General features: G+C 47.9%; 1 protein-coding gene across 2 annotated transcripts; it reads right to left on the reverse strand.

Moving 5' to 3' along the window:
- Nucleotides 1–1603: 1603 nt before the first annotated feature.
- Alas1 (5'-aminolevulinate synthase 1) lies at nt 1604–14680 on the reverse strand. Of its 2 annotated transcripts, none has more exons than XM_035443913.1 (10): nt 14435–14680; nt 11804–12028; nt 10323–10472; nt 9741–9963; nt 7583–7767; nt 6700–6879; nt 5761–5925; nt 4071–4339; nt 3205–3367; nt 1604–1895 (listed from the first exon to the last, which is right to left on the reverse strand). In XM_035443913.1, the coding sequence occupies exons 1-10, from the start codon at nt 14631–14633 to the stop codon at nt 1735–1737; spliced, it is 1920 nt and encodes a 639-aa protein (XP_035299804.1). In that variant the 5' UTR covers nt 14634–14680; the 3' UTR covers nt 1604–1734. The 2 variants fall into 2 exon arrangements, with proteins under 2 accessions (XP_035299804.1, XP_027270188.1); XM_027414387.2 differs by having other exon boundaries at nt 11804–12031; nt 14435–14679.
- Between the last annotated feature and the right edge of the window lie 1736 nt (nt 14681–16416).

Here is a 16416-nt window from a genome sequence, read left to right on the forward strand (position 1 = left end):
GAAATCCTGTCTCAAAAAACAAACAAACAAACAAACAAAAAAAAAACAAAAAAAAAAGAAAAGAAAAGAAAAAGAAAGAAAGAAAACCTTATATCAAGAGTGGCTATCCTATGACCCAGAGCAGAGCAGGCAGGTCCAAGCAGGGAAAGATCTAGAAGTAGAGAGGACTTGGGCACAGAAGTGAAGCCCAGATACAAAGGACAGTAAACAAGCAAGGGTGGAAGGATTAATGGCTGAGTTTGTCAGGAACCCAGTCCATGCCTGAGGTGTCTAGAACTCTCACTACAATTAGAAGACTCAAGAGGTTTCTGTACGAGAGGAACATGGTGTTTGTCTATTTTGATACAGGCTGGGATTGAACTTGCTATGCAGCTGATTATACCTCCTCAGTCAGGGATTATAGGAATGTGACACTGTGATGCCTGGTTTAGGAGATGTTGGTGATCAAATCCTGGGACTTTGTGTATACTAGGAATGCACTCTGCCGACTCAGCTTCGTCCGTAGCCTGCATCTGTGTTTCTTCTGTAAGTCCCCTCAGACTGCTGTTAGGGAGGAGGCAAAGGCAAATGAGGGCAGTAGTGGTCTGGCCTAAGATGTGCTTTGCTGCTATTATGTAAGAGAACAGAGACCTGACTCCAGATGAGAGACTGGATCACCTGAGCCCATGATGTGAGGACCAGGGGCAGAAGGGGTTGTGGGGGGTGGGGCAGGGTGCTTTCTGCACCATGTGTACCTGGGAGACCTCAGGGGGATGTAAGGTGGGGCACTGAATGGAGCAGATCATCAATAGTCATAGGAGCACCCGGCTCAGAGGGAGCACCACTAGAGAGCAGTGTATGGCACGGCTTAGACTTGGAAGGGAGAGTATAAAAGCCTGAAGCCCACCACTCAGACACCACGGAGAGGCAGCAGAGCCAGCGGCTGGGTGGCAAGCAGTACGCAACCTCCACAGGGTTGCGTGAGGGCTGTGCAAAGAACACAGGACAAAGACAGCTGCGGTTGTAAGGAAGGGGTCTAGCCTAGGTGACAGCTTGGCTACTGGTTACAGGTAATGCCTGCTACAGGTCTGTGGGAGAAAAGGTCAGTAGAAGGGAGAAACTTATGACAAAAGACAAGGGGTGACTTCAGAATGTGCAAGCAGCAGCAAGACCTAAGTACAGACGCAGGGGGTGGAGGAAGTGCACAAAGCCCTCTACATTCTCTGCAGAGGGCATGACTGGGGGTCAGGGAGCTGGCAGGCTGCAAGACTTGCTGAGCATGGATGGGCCTTCCTTCAGGCTTGACTTTCAGTGGCAAGTGTGAGGTTGAGGCAGTGGCTGAGGGGAAGCAAGAAGGACAGAACTGTGACAGGGATGTGGGCAAACTGACCGCCCCTTCTGGGTCTGAGGCAGGAAGTTTAAAAGGAAGCTGGCAGCAGGTGGGCTCACTGCTTGCAGTTACTGGGGTGCCAGCTGTTCTACCTACAGGCTTAGGGCCCTGTTGGTTAGATCTGAGCAGAGCAGAAGGCCCTGTAGACATCTGTTTAAATAGCTATAACACAGGACAGATGACAGATATTTCTCCATTCAGTAGTTAAAAGCAGAAACACCTAACACACAAGAATTTGTTTTCAGGACTATGATTTTACTATAGATTAATATTTAATATATAATTTATTTCACATATAAAGACAATTCCGACTACTATTTGGATATGGTAATGGCCTGGGGTTAGGTGAATAACTGACGTCACAGTCAGGCCTGGGCAGACACCATCTTGCTCATGCCTGAGAAATAGGCTTTCTCTCTTTCACTCATCACTTCAAAATGCAAGGGCCTCCTGCAGAAGTTGCATTCCGCTGACGAATGTGGCTTCAGTTCCAGCCCTACTCGCTTCCACGTGATCAGCAGCTTCTCTGTGGGGAAAGACAGTGTTTGAGCACAAGTCCACACAGACCTGCACGCGTGTTCACAGCAGCACCATCCCTGAGATTTCAAAGGTGGCAGCATGCCAATGCCCATCCACTGATGCGGACATGACATGAGGCAAACGCACACACACGAGATAATACGGTGATGAAAAGAGCCAGCACTCATGAGGGTGAGAGGGGATATCTGTGAGCTCTGGGCCAGCCTAGGCTGCAGACACAACTAGATGTCTTAAAAAAAAATAAGCAGTAGTGATTAATGCTACAATAGGAATAAAACTGGCTACGCGCTGTGGGCAGTCAGCCTGGAGGACCATATATCACTCACTTGGTCCTACTTACACCTCATGTCCAAAGAGAAGGAGCAGCTGGGGGTGGACGAGACTAGGTAGAAGGGAAGCAAATGCTAATGTAGCTTCACCCTTGAGTGATAGAAATGTTCTGGAAGCAGAGGTAAAGGCATCACAATACTGTGAATGTATCTAAAAACCTTTGAATTCTGTTATTTAGGAAGATAAAATTTATGGTATGTGAATTAATCTCAGTGACACAGTTCTAAGAATAAGAACAGAAAAACACAACCCAGAGTTGGGTCTTACTACACAAATAGCTTCAGCAAGCTGCTGCAGGGTCAGTACACAAGGATCTCTGGGGCTTGGGGAAGTGGTGCTCATGGGTGGATGCCTACTCAGCAGCCCAAGACCGTGAGTTCAACCCCGGCACCCAGCCAAACCAAAAGCCTCTGAGCATCTCTGTCCTTGGAAGTTACGACAACTTGGGAGGGCCCACGAGGGCAAAGTTCCTGGGAGAGAGGAAATGACGCTTCCTAGAGCTGGAAGCGCCCCCAGTCCCCACCTTCGGAATGGACATGGTGGTAGGGGCAGTACAGAAGCATTGGAATGAGTTAGGAAGGAAGGAAGGGGAGAGAATGCAGAGAAATGTGAGCTGGATTCTAGAGACCAGGGCAGACTTGTGCCATCAGAGGTCTCTAGTCCCCACAACAGCCACATGACAGAGGGCATGGGTGTGTGTGTGTGTGTGTGTGTGTGGTGTGTGTTGGGCTTCCTGAGAGCTTCCAAACCAATTGTGCACACTGTCAAGTGCGTCACTACTGTCTAATTTTAGAGTTTTGTCATGTGCCAGCTGAGGGCATGCTTAGCTACTTGGGACAGAAAGAAAGAGTGCCGCCTGAAGCATCAGGACAAATACAGCCAGAGCTTCATGTGGGCTCCACACAGCTCACTGGAGGCGCAGCTACAGTGAGGTGGCGCCGTTACCCTGAAGCCCTGCAGCTCACCGAGAAAGAAGCTCATCATCTGTGGAGTGTGGTGCGGGGTGGGGGCAATCCGCAGCAGCTCCTCCCCCCGAGGCACCGTGGGGTAATTGATGGCTTGGACGTAGATGTTGTGCCTGGTCATCAGTTCATCACAGATTTCTGTGTTTTTAGCAGCATCGGCGACCTAAGTTCCATCACAAGAAGAGCAGGCTCAGCATAAGACATGCTAATTTGGCAGAGACAGTCAAGAACACAGTGTCCACGCATGAGGCTCAGGCTCAAGGCCAGACTGCAGCCGAGTGTGCAAGCCTGGGGTATGGGGGGTGGGGCGGGCAATGCTGCCTGAACACCTGCAATTTAAGGGAGCTGGCATTGCAGGGTGGACTCAACACTGGAATGAAATGTCACATGGCTGTCCTCTCAGGCCTTGCATGGTCAAGGAGGTGCTTTTTTTCACACAAGCAAATCTTTGTTCCCATGAGGGACTGCCCTGCTCCAGTTATACTAGCTATTTTTCTTTTTTTTAATAGTAACTGTAACATCAACAGGGATATGACTTGCAGCCGGGAGTGCAAGATCTACTTTGAAATTTACTAAGTGGAAAGTCACACTTCAAAACTGCCCATGCTTAGGCTTCTAGAGCTTTCCAGACACACGTTCCGTGTTTACCCAGTTAAGGTCAGTGCTCTGGACAGAGAAGCTGCTGGGTTCAAAGACTTCATACTTATTGTGAAGGCTGCCCAGGCAGCTGAAGACAGAGACATGGCAGAGGGCCACTGGCTGCGGTCCCAGCCCTAGCAATCACCCTGCCCAAGCCCAACTTTAGGAAGGAGGAACCAGAACACTGGCGTATCATGTGTGCAGTACGGTCACAGACAGGCCATTACCCGCACAGGGATGATATGGCTGGGGCAGTGGATGACCGGGAGACCAGCGTCCATTAGCATCTGCCTCATAAGCTTGACATTGCGCTGGTGCTGGCGGCGAAGGGCACGCCCCTCAGCACTCTTCAGGATCCGCACAGACTCCAGGGCCCCAGCCAGCAGCATGGGAGGCAGGGAGGTGGTGAAAATAAAGCCAGCAGCATAGGATCGTACGGTGTCAACCAGCAAACTTGTGCTGGCAATGTACCCTCCAACACAGCCGAATGCCTTACCTGGGGGGAGGATGAGGAGTTAGGTTATCAACAGCAGTATGTACACCGGGGCACCGCAGAGCCTCCAGGCACATACTTGGCGGCAGTCACCCGGCTAAGGCATTTGCTATAGTACTGAGACCTTACTTGCTACTCAAGGAAATGGGAGACTCCTGACAATTAGCATTTGCTGGGTAAACACAAACACTCAGACCTGTTAGGGACAACTTAGGGCCAGGCTTGTTTTTCAGTTCTGGTCAAGGCCCTTATATAATCTGTATCTCAAGTTTCAGGATTATGGACTCCTGAGGGGTTCTCAGGAGCCTTAACTCTATGTTCTGAAGTGAACATTTTTCTTGAACCACAAGAGGATTAAGTAGGTTCAAATGCCTATAGTGGAAAACTTCTCCGCCTAGCATTTTCCACCTCACTGAACCATACCTCCAACAAGCCTACACCACAAACTGGAATTTGGCACTTGAATAGGTGGCTTTCCTCTGGCATCTCTGAGTCTGGGGGAGGCTCTCACTCCCTTGACAGGGCTGGAGGATGCTGGGTTTTGTTTGCTGGTCCTTGACTAAGTGTAGGCTGGATTTGGCACTCACGGACTGATACATGGGTTTCCCACTGCCCTTAACAAATTCTCAATGTTTAAGGAAAAAGAAAAAAAAAGTCCCAGATCTCTACAGCCTCTCGATGACTCTCACAGGCAAAGGCAGCATCTATCTACTAATGATCTATATACAACTCCTTGATCTTCTCTACAGAAACCCTGATACAGATCCCATTGCTGTTCCCATTATATTGATGGGGGAAAACAAAACAGGCAGGGAAGGTCGGCTCCTAAGCCAAGGTCACACAAGGTCATACTCAGCCAGGACTGAGGGCCAGACTTCAGGGTGCCACCATGAGGAGAGGAACAGGCTGGGACAGCTGGAGTGCTTGCTCCCTGTGCTGGGCACAGAGCACAGCATTTCCCAGCACCTGGTAGAAAAACACTGCAGTGCTCTCTCCTTTTGAATTCAGCAGCACAGTGAAGGCTTTTGTCACAGCATGTAGTAAGAGCCACAAGTATGGCTGGAATGAGCTCAGATGGCAAGAAATGTAATTTCTGTCATATTTAGCTATGGGAGTCTGTGAGCCTCCATATCCCCAGGGATGCTTCAAAGCTGGGCCAGCATTCACTGGGATGAAACAATTCAGTGCACACCTGCAAAGCCAGCACAGGAGAGCCTGAGACAGGAGGGCTACCTGAGGCCAGCCTGGGCTATAGACGGAGACCCTGCCTCACGAAAACAAAAGTCACCCCAAAGAGAAACAATCCAGGCTTTACATGTTATCACACGGCTTCCTATCCTGGTGCCAGTTAGACCAGCCAGTCACTGGTTTTAGTACATATCCTAAGTTCAGTGGAGAAGGCAGAATTTACAAAGCATACATACCAAGCGTCCCAGAAATAATGTCCATTTTTGACATGACTCCATCCCGATCACCAATTCCTCCACCTCGAGCCCCATACAGCCCCACCGCATGGACCTCATCCACAAACGTGATTGCTCCAAACTCATGGGCCACATCACACAGCTCCTCCAGTGGGCACACTGCTCCTAAGGAAAGCCAGGGAAATGTTAGTAATCCTAGTTAGAGCCAAAGCAAAGTCCTTACATTCTTTTTGGTTTTTTTGAGACAGGGCTTCTCTGTGTAGTCCTGGCTGCCCTGGAACTTGATCTGTAGACCAGGCTGGCTTTGAACCCAGATCCTTCTGTCTCTGCCTCCTGAGTGCTGGGATTAAAGGCATGCAGCACTACCGCCTGGCTTATCTTACATTGTGTGGGGTCATTTTTAGTACTGGAGAGAAAATGAACTTCCCCCGGTATAGTGGGAAATTACCAATACGGAGTCTGGCTACAGCTTCCCCTACACCCCTGGTTCTTGCTTGCCTTGTCTGCTCTAGCAATAGCCAGAGCAGAAAACCTAGTTATCCCATTCATATACTCTCTCTAAATTACAGAATCCCAGCAGAGAAAAAAAATGCAAAACCAAAAAGAAACATCTTATTTTTGCTTGTTTCTGGAGTTGAGTGCAGGACCTCATACACAGTTAAACAGAAGCCTGACAAGCAGCTATGTCCCCAGGGTCCACAGGCCATACTTTTTTTTTTGGTTTTGAGACAGGGTTTCTCTGTATAGCTTTGGAGCCTATCCTGGCACTTGCTCTGGAGACCAGGCTGGCCTCAAACTCACAGAGATCCACCTGCCTCTGCCTGCCAAGTGCTGGGATTAAAGGCGTGCGCCACCAACGCCCGGCCAGGCCATACTTTTTAAAGAGTTCAAGCCTAGTTCCGCACCTCAGGCTTCAGAGTGGTCTCAGCATAGACTTACCATCCATTGAATGAACAGTTTCAAATGCTACAATCTTGGGGACTGAGGGGTCAGATCTTTGTAGCAGTTCTCTGAGGTGGTTGACATCATTGTGGCGGAAGATATATTTTGGCACTCGACTGTTGCGAATCCCTTGGATCATAGAGGCATGGTTCCCAGAGTCAGAGTAAATTTCACAGCCTGACACAAGAAAAATGCTACTTAGTGGCAGATATACCAAAGACAATTTATATCCTGGACAGATACAACAGACCTTTTCCTGCTGGTAATGCCTTGAAAATGTTCACTATGAAAAGCACCATGAGCCAGTATCTGTCCTGACACAGTAACTAGCCGCTGCTTCTCTTCTGGGAAGATGCAAAGGCAGAGGTAGCCCAGCCCATGGCTGACAGGATCGAGCTCAGCAGCACAGCACATGATTCACAGAGCTGATGCCCTGGATTCCACCCCAGCATCATGAAACACAAAACACAAAACCACGGAGAACAAGTCTTAAAGCCACAATGTCACATACTTAGAAGCCCAGCATTCTGAGGTAGGAGAACCAATAGCTTGTAGCTAGCCTGGGTTACACAGTGAGATTATGTCCAAAAACCAAAACTGTCTCAAAAAAAACCAAAACAGTGGGTACCTCATTTCAAACTCAATGAAGATACTACTACATGCAATGGAACATTTGCTAAAGGACTTCCTAGAATATGAAGTACACTTGAGTCCGGAGCTTAAGGACAGGATCTTTCATGTTTCAGTTATCACTGATCACATTCTGCTGGAACCCCCAGCATGCAGTCAACACCTTGTGCTCTGAAGCAGGGTTGCCCGTGTTCTTGTCATTACGCAGAACCCTCAAATGTGCTGGGGCACAGACACTCAGCTTCCTTACCTGGCATCATCTTAGCCAGGGTGAACAGGGTGGAGTCATTGGCTACAAAGCAGGAGGAGAACAGGAGTGCTGCGTCTTTGCCATGGAGGTCAGCCAGCGCCTGCTCCAGCTCCACATGGAACTTGCTGGTTCCAGAAATATTCCTAGTTCCACCAGCTCCAGCACCATGCTGTTTTACAGTCTCCCTGTTAAAAATAAGTAACATACCAACACTCCAGGGCTCAGATCTGAAGAACTCATTTATTTATTCATTAAAGATTTGTTTATTTATAATTTACATAGTTCTGCCTGCAGATCAGAAGAGGGCACCAGATCTTATTACAGATGGCTGTGAGCTTCCATGTGGTTGCTGGGAATTGAACTCAGGACCTCTGGAAGAACAGCCAGTGCTCTTAACCACTGAGCCATCTCTCCAGCCCCAGAATTCATTTAAAATCCAGGGGGGCTTGTAATCCTACAACCCTAGCACTGGAGCAGAGGGAACCTCAAAAAACAAAGATGAAAGGCTACAGAGGAAAGACCCAATGCTGACCTCAGGCCTCCAAGCACACATCACCCCACCCCATATACAGGACATAACTCACATAAATATATAATACTCTCTCTCTCCTCTCTCTCTCTCTCTCTCTCTCTCTCTCTCTCTCTCTCTCTCTCTCTCTCTCTCTCACACACACACACACACACACACGTACATTAGGGTTGGGGATGGAATCAGCTGGTAGAGTGCTTGCTTAGTATATACAAAGCCACAAAGCTCTGGGTTCAATCCCTCCTACTGCATAAACACACATGGAGTATGTGCCTGTAATTCCAGCACATACAAAAAAAAACAACAAAACTATGATCATATCTCACGCAAGTAAGAAAACTCATGGTTCTATTTTTATTTCATTTTAATTTTTTTTTTGTTGTTGTTGCTCTTTTGTTTTTTGAAACAGGGTCTCAGCCGGGTGTTGGTGGCGCACACCTTTAATCCCAGCACTCTTGGGAGGCAGAGGCAGGCGGATCTGTGAGTTCGAGACCAGCCTGGTCTACAAGAGCTAGTTCCAGGACAGCCTCCAAAGCCAGAGAAACCCTATCTCAAAAAAACAAAAAACAAACAAACAAAAAGAAACAGGGTCTCACTAGTAGCCCTAGCTGTCCTGGAACTCACTATGCAGACCAGGCTGGCCTTGAATTAATAGAGATCCATCTACCTCTGCCTCCTGAGTACTGGGATTAAAGTCATGCACCACTATGCCTGGCTTATTTTTTATTTTATTTGAAAAAAAAAAAAATTAACTCATGGTTCTAAACATCACATAAATTGTTCCTCTTTCCAGAACCCAAGAGAATGAAAATTATGTTCATCTCATGTAGCATCTCTCTCATTGTGAAACATGGAGACATAAATCTTAGAGGTTGTTGAGATTAAGTTTCAGAGAGCAATGGCTCAGTGGTTAAGAGGACCCAGGTTCAGTTCCTAGCTCCAGAGGATCCAACACCCTCTTCTAACCTCCAAGACACACACATGGCAGACATGCAGGCAAAATACTCATATACATAAAATAAATAAATCTTAAAAAAAAGAGTAAATGTTCATTTAATAGTCATTAAAAGGTATTAGCCAAATAACTTAAACTAAGGCTTCTTTTTTCTGAGAATAATCATTGCCCAGTAACACGTTAAGAGAAAGCACACTCTAGAAGGCTGCAAAGCCGTTACACGTTAGGACACATAGACACTATATGCTATTGCTCAACCTCAGCCTCTTGGAGAATTTGACAAGCAACTCTCTCAAGCTATGGCGGTCCTCCTGAAGGACAAAGATGGGACTTTCATGTTTTTAAAGACATCCTACTGAAATAGCCTTATCCACTATCATCACATTTTTCTCTAAAACAGTCAACTGTAGAGATTGCCATAGGCAATTGCCAGTGAGATGGTTCGGCAGGTAAAGGGGTTTGTGGTAAAGCTAGGAGGCCTGAGCTCAATCCTAGAACGCCTGTAGAGGTGGAAGGAGAAGACCGGTTCTACAAAGAATAGTGTTGTATCACTGCGGCACACTTTCAGTGACTAAATATTCTCCCATAAAAGGTCCAGCGGAATAAACCATCTAAGTCTTGCCAAATAATGCCAGTGGTATCATCTTACTTGCCAAATAATGCCAGCTACTTACATGACTGCCCCACACACGCGCGGGTGCCGACTCATGCCTAGGTAGTCATTACTGCACCAGACTGACACCTGCTTTTTGGTGATGAGGGAGTCTGTATAGTCATCTGCCATGGGGAAGATTTGTGCTCTCCGGTTCACAGTTTTAAAAACTCGGTAAGTATGGTCATTTTTCTTCTCATCAATTTTCTTCTCAAAGAAACGATCATATTGAAAAGTGGAAACAGCTAAAATGGAAACAAACAAAAGACAGTATAGTCTTTTAAGAAGAATATCCAGGTTTGGGAGAAGGACACACCTGAGTTCAAATCTCAGTATGGCCATTTCATGGCACTATGTTCAGGACTAGAAAGATGTCTTAGTACCATGAGCAGTACACAAGGCTGTACTTGTCAAGTGTAAGGTACACTGTCCAGTATATAGACGATGGGTAATAAAAGAGAGAAGGCCAATGATCATCAGTAGCATTCATTAAGCTCAACTCTCGTACTGACTCAAGCGAGAGCCAAAGGCTTCAACTCTCACCTCACCAAGCAACTTCACTTTTAACCTGACATCCATTTAACTTACAAACAAGAAGACTCACATTTGGGCAGGTTATCCTGAAGGAGATGAGACACTCTTTCTGGCCTTTGCTTTCGCATGATATCCTGGAAGTTCTTCAGCAATTGGCTGGGATCCTCTCCATCAGTTTTCACATTGATCACACTGGGGGTTACTGAGCTTTGGGCAACCTCTATCACAAAAGTAACAAGAGGTATAAGAGATGGGCTTTTTATTTAGCTCACAACACCTTCTAGGCATACTGTCAAAAACAGCTTATGGGAGCAGGCGGAGATAGGTCATCAGCTAAGAGCATAGACTGCTCTCTTGGAGGACCTGAGTTTGATTCCCAGCAACCATATGGTGGCTCACAGCTGTCTGTAACTACAGTTCTGGGATCTGATGCCCTCTTCTGGCCTCCTTGGGCACCAGGCACATTTTGGTGCACAGACATATATGAAGGCAAAACATTAAAATCATTTTCCCCAATAGCTTATTGTCTTGGTATATGGCATCAGTTCCAGCACTTGGGAGGCAGAGTTCAGGCAGATCTCTATAAATGAGGCCAGATTGTACTACATAGTGAGACCCTGTCTCAAAACAAAACATAAAACCAAAAGAATAGCCTATTGCCTACTTCATGAATAAAAGCCAATCATAACCAGTTAGTTGTAATGGAATGTATGGAATGTTGGTCCTGGGCTTCTTTTAGGCTTTTTGAGATGACGTCTTGTTGTAGCCCAGGCTAGCCTTGAACTCAAGAGCCTCCTGCCTCGGCATGTCTAGTGCTGGGGTTATAGGTGGGTACTACCTGGCTTCAGTGCTATTTTGTTTTCCCAGCGACCAGCCAGTTTTAGTGGACATGAATTAGAGCCTAAGGTTCCCCAGCTGACTGGCATGCCTCCTGGGCTCCATACAGCCTACCCCTGGCCCATACTGGCCTTACTCACATTGACCCTCCTGCCTCTGCCTCCCACACCTTTCTCAGCATGCTGAGGCTTTGAGGGGCTGTTGGGAGCTCAGATGAGGTTAAGGTTGCCCCTCCCATGACCATCAGTAGGACACACATCCTGGGAGTCCCCAGGCTAGCACTGACAGCAGTAATACCAGTGTTCTACCCTCTATCTACCAAAAGGTAGGAAGGACCAAAGAGACAAATGAATGCTGGCATTTGTTCAAGACTTCAGGTTATTTCCAGAAAGGGAGCATGACTTGGGAAGCTGGTTACCCTCCTACACCTTCACCAGAAAGCAAGTCCCACATTTTGCAATATAGTTTGAACCATCTAGCTCGAGGACCTTCCTTCCTCTTCGTCACTAAAAGAGGAAGGTATTCCTACTGTTACTATGCTGGCCCAATAGCAGCTCACACATAAGCTGGAGGTCCCGGGAGTCCACCTCACACATAAGCTGGGGGTCCCGGGAGCCCACCTCTCAGTCCCAGGAGTCCCCCTCTCCATCCCGGGAGTCCCCCTCTCCGTCCCGGGAGTCCCCCTCTCCGTCTGGCTGGAGGCGCTTCTGTTACCTTTCCTCACAGCATGCATCTCCTGCACATCCTCCTGAAGCTCCAGACTGGCCTTGCGGAAGACATTGCTGCCTGTCTGGCTCAGCTGTGCAGCCAGGAAAGGGCACTTGCTCCCAGAGCCCTGGCTTGCAGTGGGTGACGGGTGTCCAGCCGGGAGCTGTGTGCCATCTGGAGTCTGCTGGGATTCGTCAGGAGCCTGCTGGACTGCAGCTTTGGCAGCCTTTTCTTCTGAGGAAGGAAATGGAAAGAATGAGACATCAGACCTGCTTGCCGGAGTGCACAAGCAAGTCACTGAGCCTTATCACCTCAAACTTCATGCTCGTTCTAGTCTATAACCTTTGTTAAACTCTGCTAATATCCGTTCTCACCTGTCTCACAGCGGTTCTTTGAAGGGTTTTTTGGCCCATCCCAGTCACCTTTCAAACTCACATGTGTTCTCCTTAGAAACCCAAGATCACTATTTTATACTTTCAGACAACACAACATTCTTTTTTCATTTGTTTAAGACAGGGTCTTGCTATGCAGCCCATGATGCTTGACTTGGCAATCCTCCTGCCTCAGCCTCTAAGTGCTAGGATTTTGTGTGCACTTAGCCCCAAAGCTCTTGACTTGGTTCTCCTGCCCCATGCACACTCAGCTTATTTCAGGACGGAGATGCTCTCTAAGGTAATTGGAAGCCGTCCCAGTTATTCTCTCTTCGGTTTTCTAAGAAGATTCCTAATAAAGCTTAACCAGTTTTAAAAATACTTCAGGAAAAAAAAGTGGGCTATCACTTAGATCTTCATGTTGTCCTCTCTGGGTTCAAATTATCAGGATGCCTGGAAAGACCCAGGTTACAGTCACACAGCTCACCTACTTTCTTGTTTAAGTTCACCAAAGAGAGCTGCTGATGTAACATAACTAGCTGGTTTTGTGCTCTAAGTTACAGTCACTCCTCGATCCCTTGAGCAATGCGCTCACCTTCCTTCTAGAAAAGTCTTCCTGCAGATTTTGGAATACTCCCATGAGTCACTGGCTGCTCTTTCTACCACTTGGGTAAGGTGTCTCAATACAGTTTCCATAACATTTTCTATAAAGGGAAGTCAAGAAATGTTATTTTGAAATTAACTTAATTTTACAAGCAATGCAGTTCTGTTATGGAAAGTCTAGACAACAGAAGGGAAAATGATTCTAACTCAATACATGGCCACTACAGACATTCTGAGAAAAGATAACTGACTCCGGACAGGAAGTCCCCTAAAGATCTAAGTCCTGCCCACTTACAGAACAAATGCTCCTTTCCTACAGGTACACACTGAGGAGAAGCCTGGAAGGTGAAACATTCACTGCAAAGCCCCTCTCCTGGCAGAACCTTACTGAGACCATTTGGGTCTATTCACTAAAACTTCTCTGTCGGTGTCAGATGCATGCACTGACAATCACTAACACACCTAGAGCAGTGAAGCTGACAGACAGGAGAGTTGGTGGTTGCCAGGAACTGGAGCAAGGAGTATGGGAGCTTTTAGTTTGGGAAGCTGAAGAAAGTTCTGGAATGGCACGGTGGTAGAACAACATGAATGCATGTAATCTACTGAATCACACACTTAAATGATAGAACAGACACTGTAGTAGTGCATGCTTATAATTCTACCATGTAACAGGCTGAGGCAGGAGGATTGCCACAAGTTGGAGGGCAATTTGGGCTATATTATGAGACTCTGATAGAAAAAAATAAAAAGCAGCTGGGCGTTGGTGGCGCACACCTCTAATCCCAGCACTTGGGAGGCAGAGGCAGGCAGATCTCTGTGAGTTCGAGGCCAGCCTGGTATCCAGAGCGAGTGCCAGGATAGGCTCCAAAGCTCACAGAGAAACCCTGTCTCGAAAAACCAAAATAAATAAATAAATAAATAAATAAAACTAAAATGGTAAATTTTATATTATTGCATTTTAACAAAATATTTTTTTTGTTTTTTTGCTTAAAGGGAAAAACACAAAATAAAACAAAAGGATGGCTCAGTGGTTAGAGCACTTGTTGCTCTTCCAGAGAACTCAGGTTCAATTTTCAGCGCTGCTATGGTGGCTCACAACCATCTGTAGCTCTCCAGGGGATCTGACCTCCTCTTCTAGCCTTCTTGGGCACCAGGCATACATGTGGTGCGGCCCAACACTCATACACATAAAGTAAAATCAATATATCTTTTAAAAAATAAAAACAAAACCTGGCAGTGGTAGCTCAGGTCTGTGGCGTCAGCACTGGAGAGGCAGAGGCGGGGGTCATGTCCTTGTAGCCAGCCCAGGCTACACAGTGAGTTCCAGGCTTGCATATGATACAAAGTGAGACATTGACTCAAAATACTAAACAGATTTTAAAATCGCTACTTTATGAGTCAAAGGCCAAATCTTTATTGAGGAAAAGGTTGCAAGTGACTGCTCCTACCAGACAATGAGGAAACACTAGAACCCAGCAGACCTGACATGTAATCCAGAAGCCTGTCTTATTTCACTTTTAAATTCAGGAGCATGAAAAGCTCCTAATCCAGGAGTCAGAGGGACAGTTACACAAGATGACCCCCTCCCATAGACAATGTTGATCCCCCTCTCAGAGTGGCCCTTACCACCCAGGAGGTGTTCCTTACTGCTAGCCCTACTTACTCTCATTGGCTGGAGGGGTTTCTCTGATCTGCTGGCAGTGTGCTGCTGAAGTGGACAGGGTTCGAGGGGCTGGCTTGGCCCCAACTTCCATCATCTTGGGGCAGTTCTGAGCATAGAACAAGAGAGATTTTCCTGCCTTCTGCAGAAAGGCCTGAGGGACTCGAGATAAGAATGGGCATCGTCGAACCACAGTCTCCATGTCTGCAAAGGTGCTGGTTCCTGTGAAGAATCCATGGTGAGTGATGTCAAGCGTGCCCCAGATACACGTCTCACTCAAAACAAAAACAAACAAAACTAAGGACAGCACCGACATGGGACTCAGTAAAGGAGTCACCAACTTCATTCTCCACCTCGACATAAAAGGCCCCCACCCCCACGCCCACCCCTCAACGCATCTTCACTGGAGTAAATAGGGACGATTAATACAACCAAGGGGGTGAAAGAGATGGAGGACAAAGCAGAATAGGTGTGGGAGGCCAGAGGCTCCTGGAAGGGTGTGCAGTGTTGGTAAGACACCTCAGCACATATTCCAGGGGCAACAGTGGGGCTAGGGAAGATGTCACTGTCACCATGTAGGGAGGGCTCCTGGGGAATCCTAGCAACCCGGGGGAACGGGGAAGAGTCTAGACCAGCCCTGAGTTCACGAGACAAGGTCATGCCCCCTAGAGCTGGATCCGGGAAAGGAGGCAGAGAGGAGGGTAGGTAGGGTCAGGGCTGACTCGGGCAGGAGCAAGGCCAGCCAGCCCAGAGAGTCGGGCTGGCGGAAGGGGGTCAGCGGTGAGTCAGAGGTTGCCCGGGGTCGCAAGCTCGAGAATGGCAAGGGTAGGAAGGAGATTATGAAGCCGCCTTTCAAAGGCCGAATGTCAGGAGGGGACGGAACGGGGCCTCTGAGGTAGCCTAAGAGGTAGAGGGAGGGTGGTGGTGGGGGACGCTGAGCCTGGGTGGGGGCCGGAGGGGGATGGGGCGTGTGGCCGCGGTGGCGGGGCGCGCCGGCCCACTATAGCAGCTTCGGGAATGCAACGAACTGCTGTGGCCCTAATATAGAGCCGGAGTGACCGCTGCGCATGCGCCGAGGGCGCGGCCTGACCTGCGCACGCGCGCCGGAGTCGGCAGGGCAGGGCAGCAAGTGTCTCCGACAGGGCACTGCTCCAGCTGGGCGAGTGTGACTTGGGCCTAGGCTTCCAGGATCAAGAGGGCAAGGCAGTGGGCGGGCAAGCCCCTTTTTGGACCCCATCCTTCGCCCTCTGTCACCTTCCACGAATAGCTCTGTGCGTCAGACTCCTGCGCCCCCGAGTAGGGCGTAAACCAGCCACTCAGGAAGCTACCTGATAGTGAAAGGGTTTCTGGGATTTAGAGGAAGGGGTTATGGGTCTGAAAAAGCTGATCAACTAGGCGCTTAGTTTTGTTTATGGCAATGACAGGGCTTTTCTACTGGCCTGGAGTATATAGCATTTAGGATTGAACCTAGGATCTTGTGGCAAAAACTCTGTTAACTGAGCTACATCCCAGACTCTGTTTTTTGTATCGCTTTGCTTTGCTTTCATGAGTCAGGGTCTTGCTTTGTGGACCTGGCTGGCCTCAAACTTTCCCGGAGTCTCCTGCTTCTGTCTCAAATGCTGGGGTTACATAACACTGAATTAGCCCTGTTTTTATTTTTACATTGAGCACTGTCCAAAGTCCTTGCTGGCCGTGTTACACATCAATTCAATGGCTTAGTACTCCATCCTGTGTTAATCCCAAAGATGGGAGGAGTACACCAACCCATATCATGGCCAAGCAAGCTTTTTTTTTTAATTTTTATTTTTTATTTGTGTACAGGGACTGCCTTCCCCCGACTACCTCCTCCTAAGGCAGAGTTTGAGAGTTCAGCATTGGATGTGAGGAAGACAAGGTTTTAATAGTTCAGGGGTGGGGGTGGGGGGTTTCCAAATCGGGAATTTGGCAGGCAAAACAGGCAGGGTTACAGGAGCAGAACGTAAGCA

The sequence above is a fragment of the Cricetulus griseus genome, chromosome 4 (assembly GCF_003668045.3).
Source record: "Cricetulus griseus strain 17A/GY chromosome 4, alternate assembly CriGri-PICRH-1.0, whole genome shotgun sequence".
NCBI lineage: Eukaryota > Metazoa > Chordata > Mammalia > Rodentia > Cricetidae > Cricetulus > Cricetulus griseus.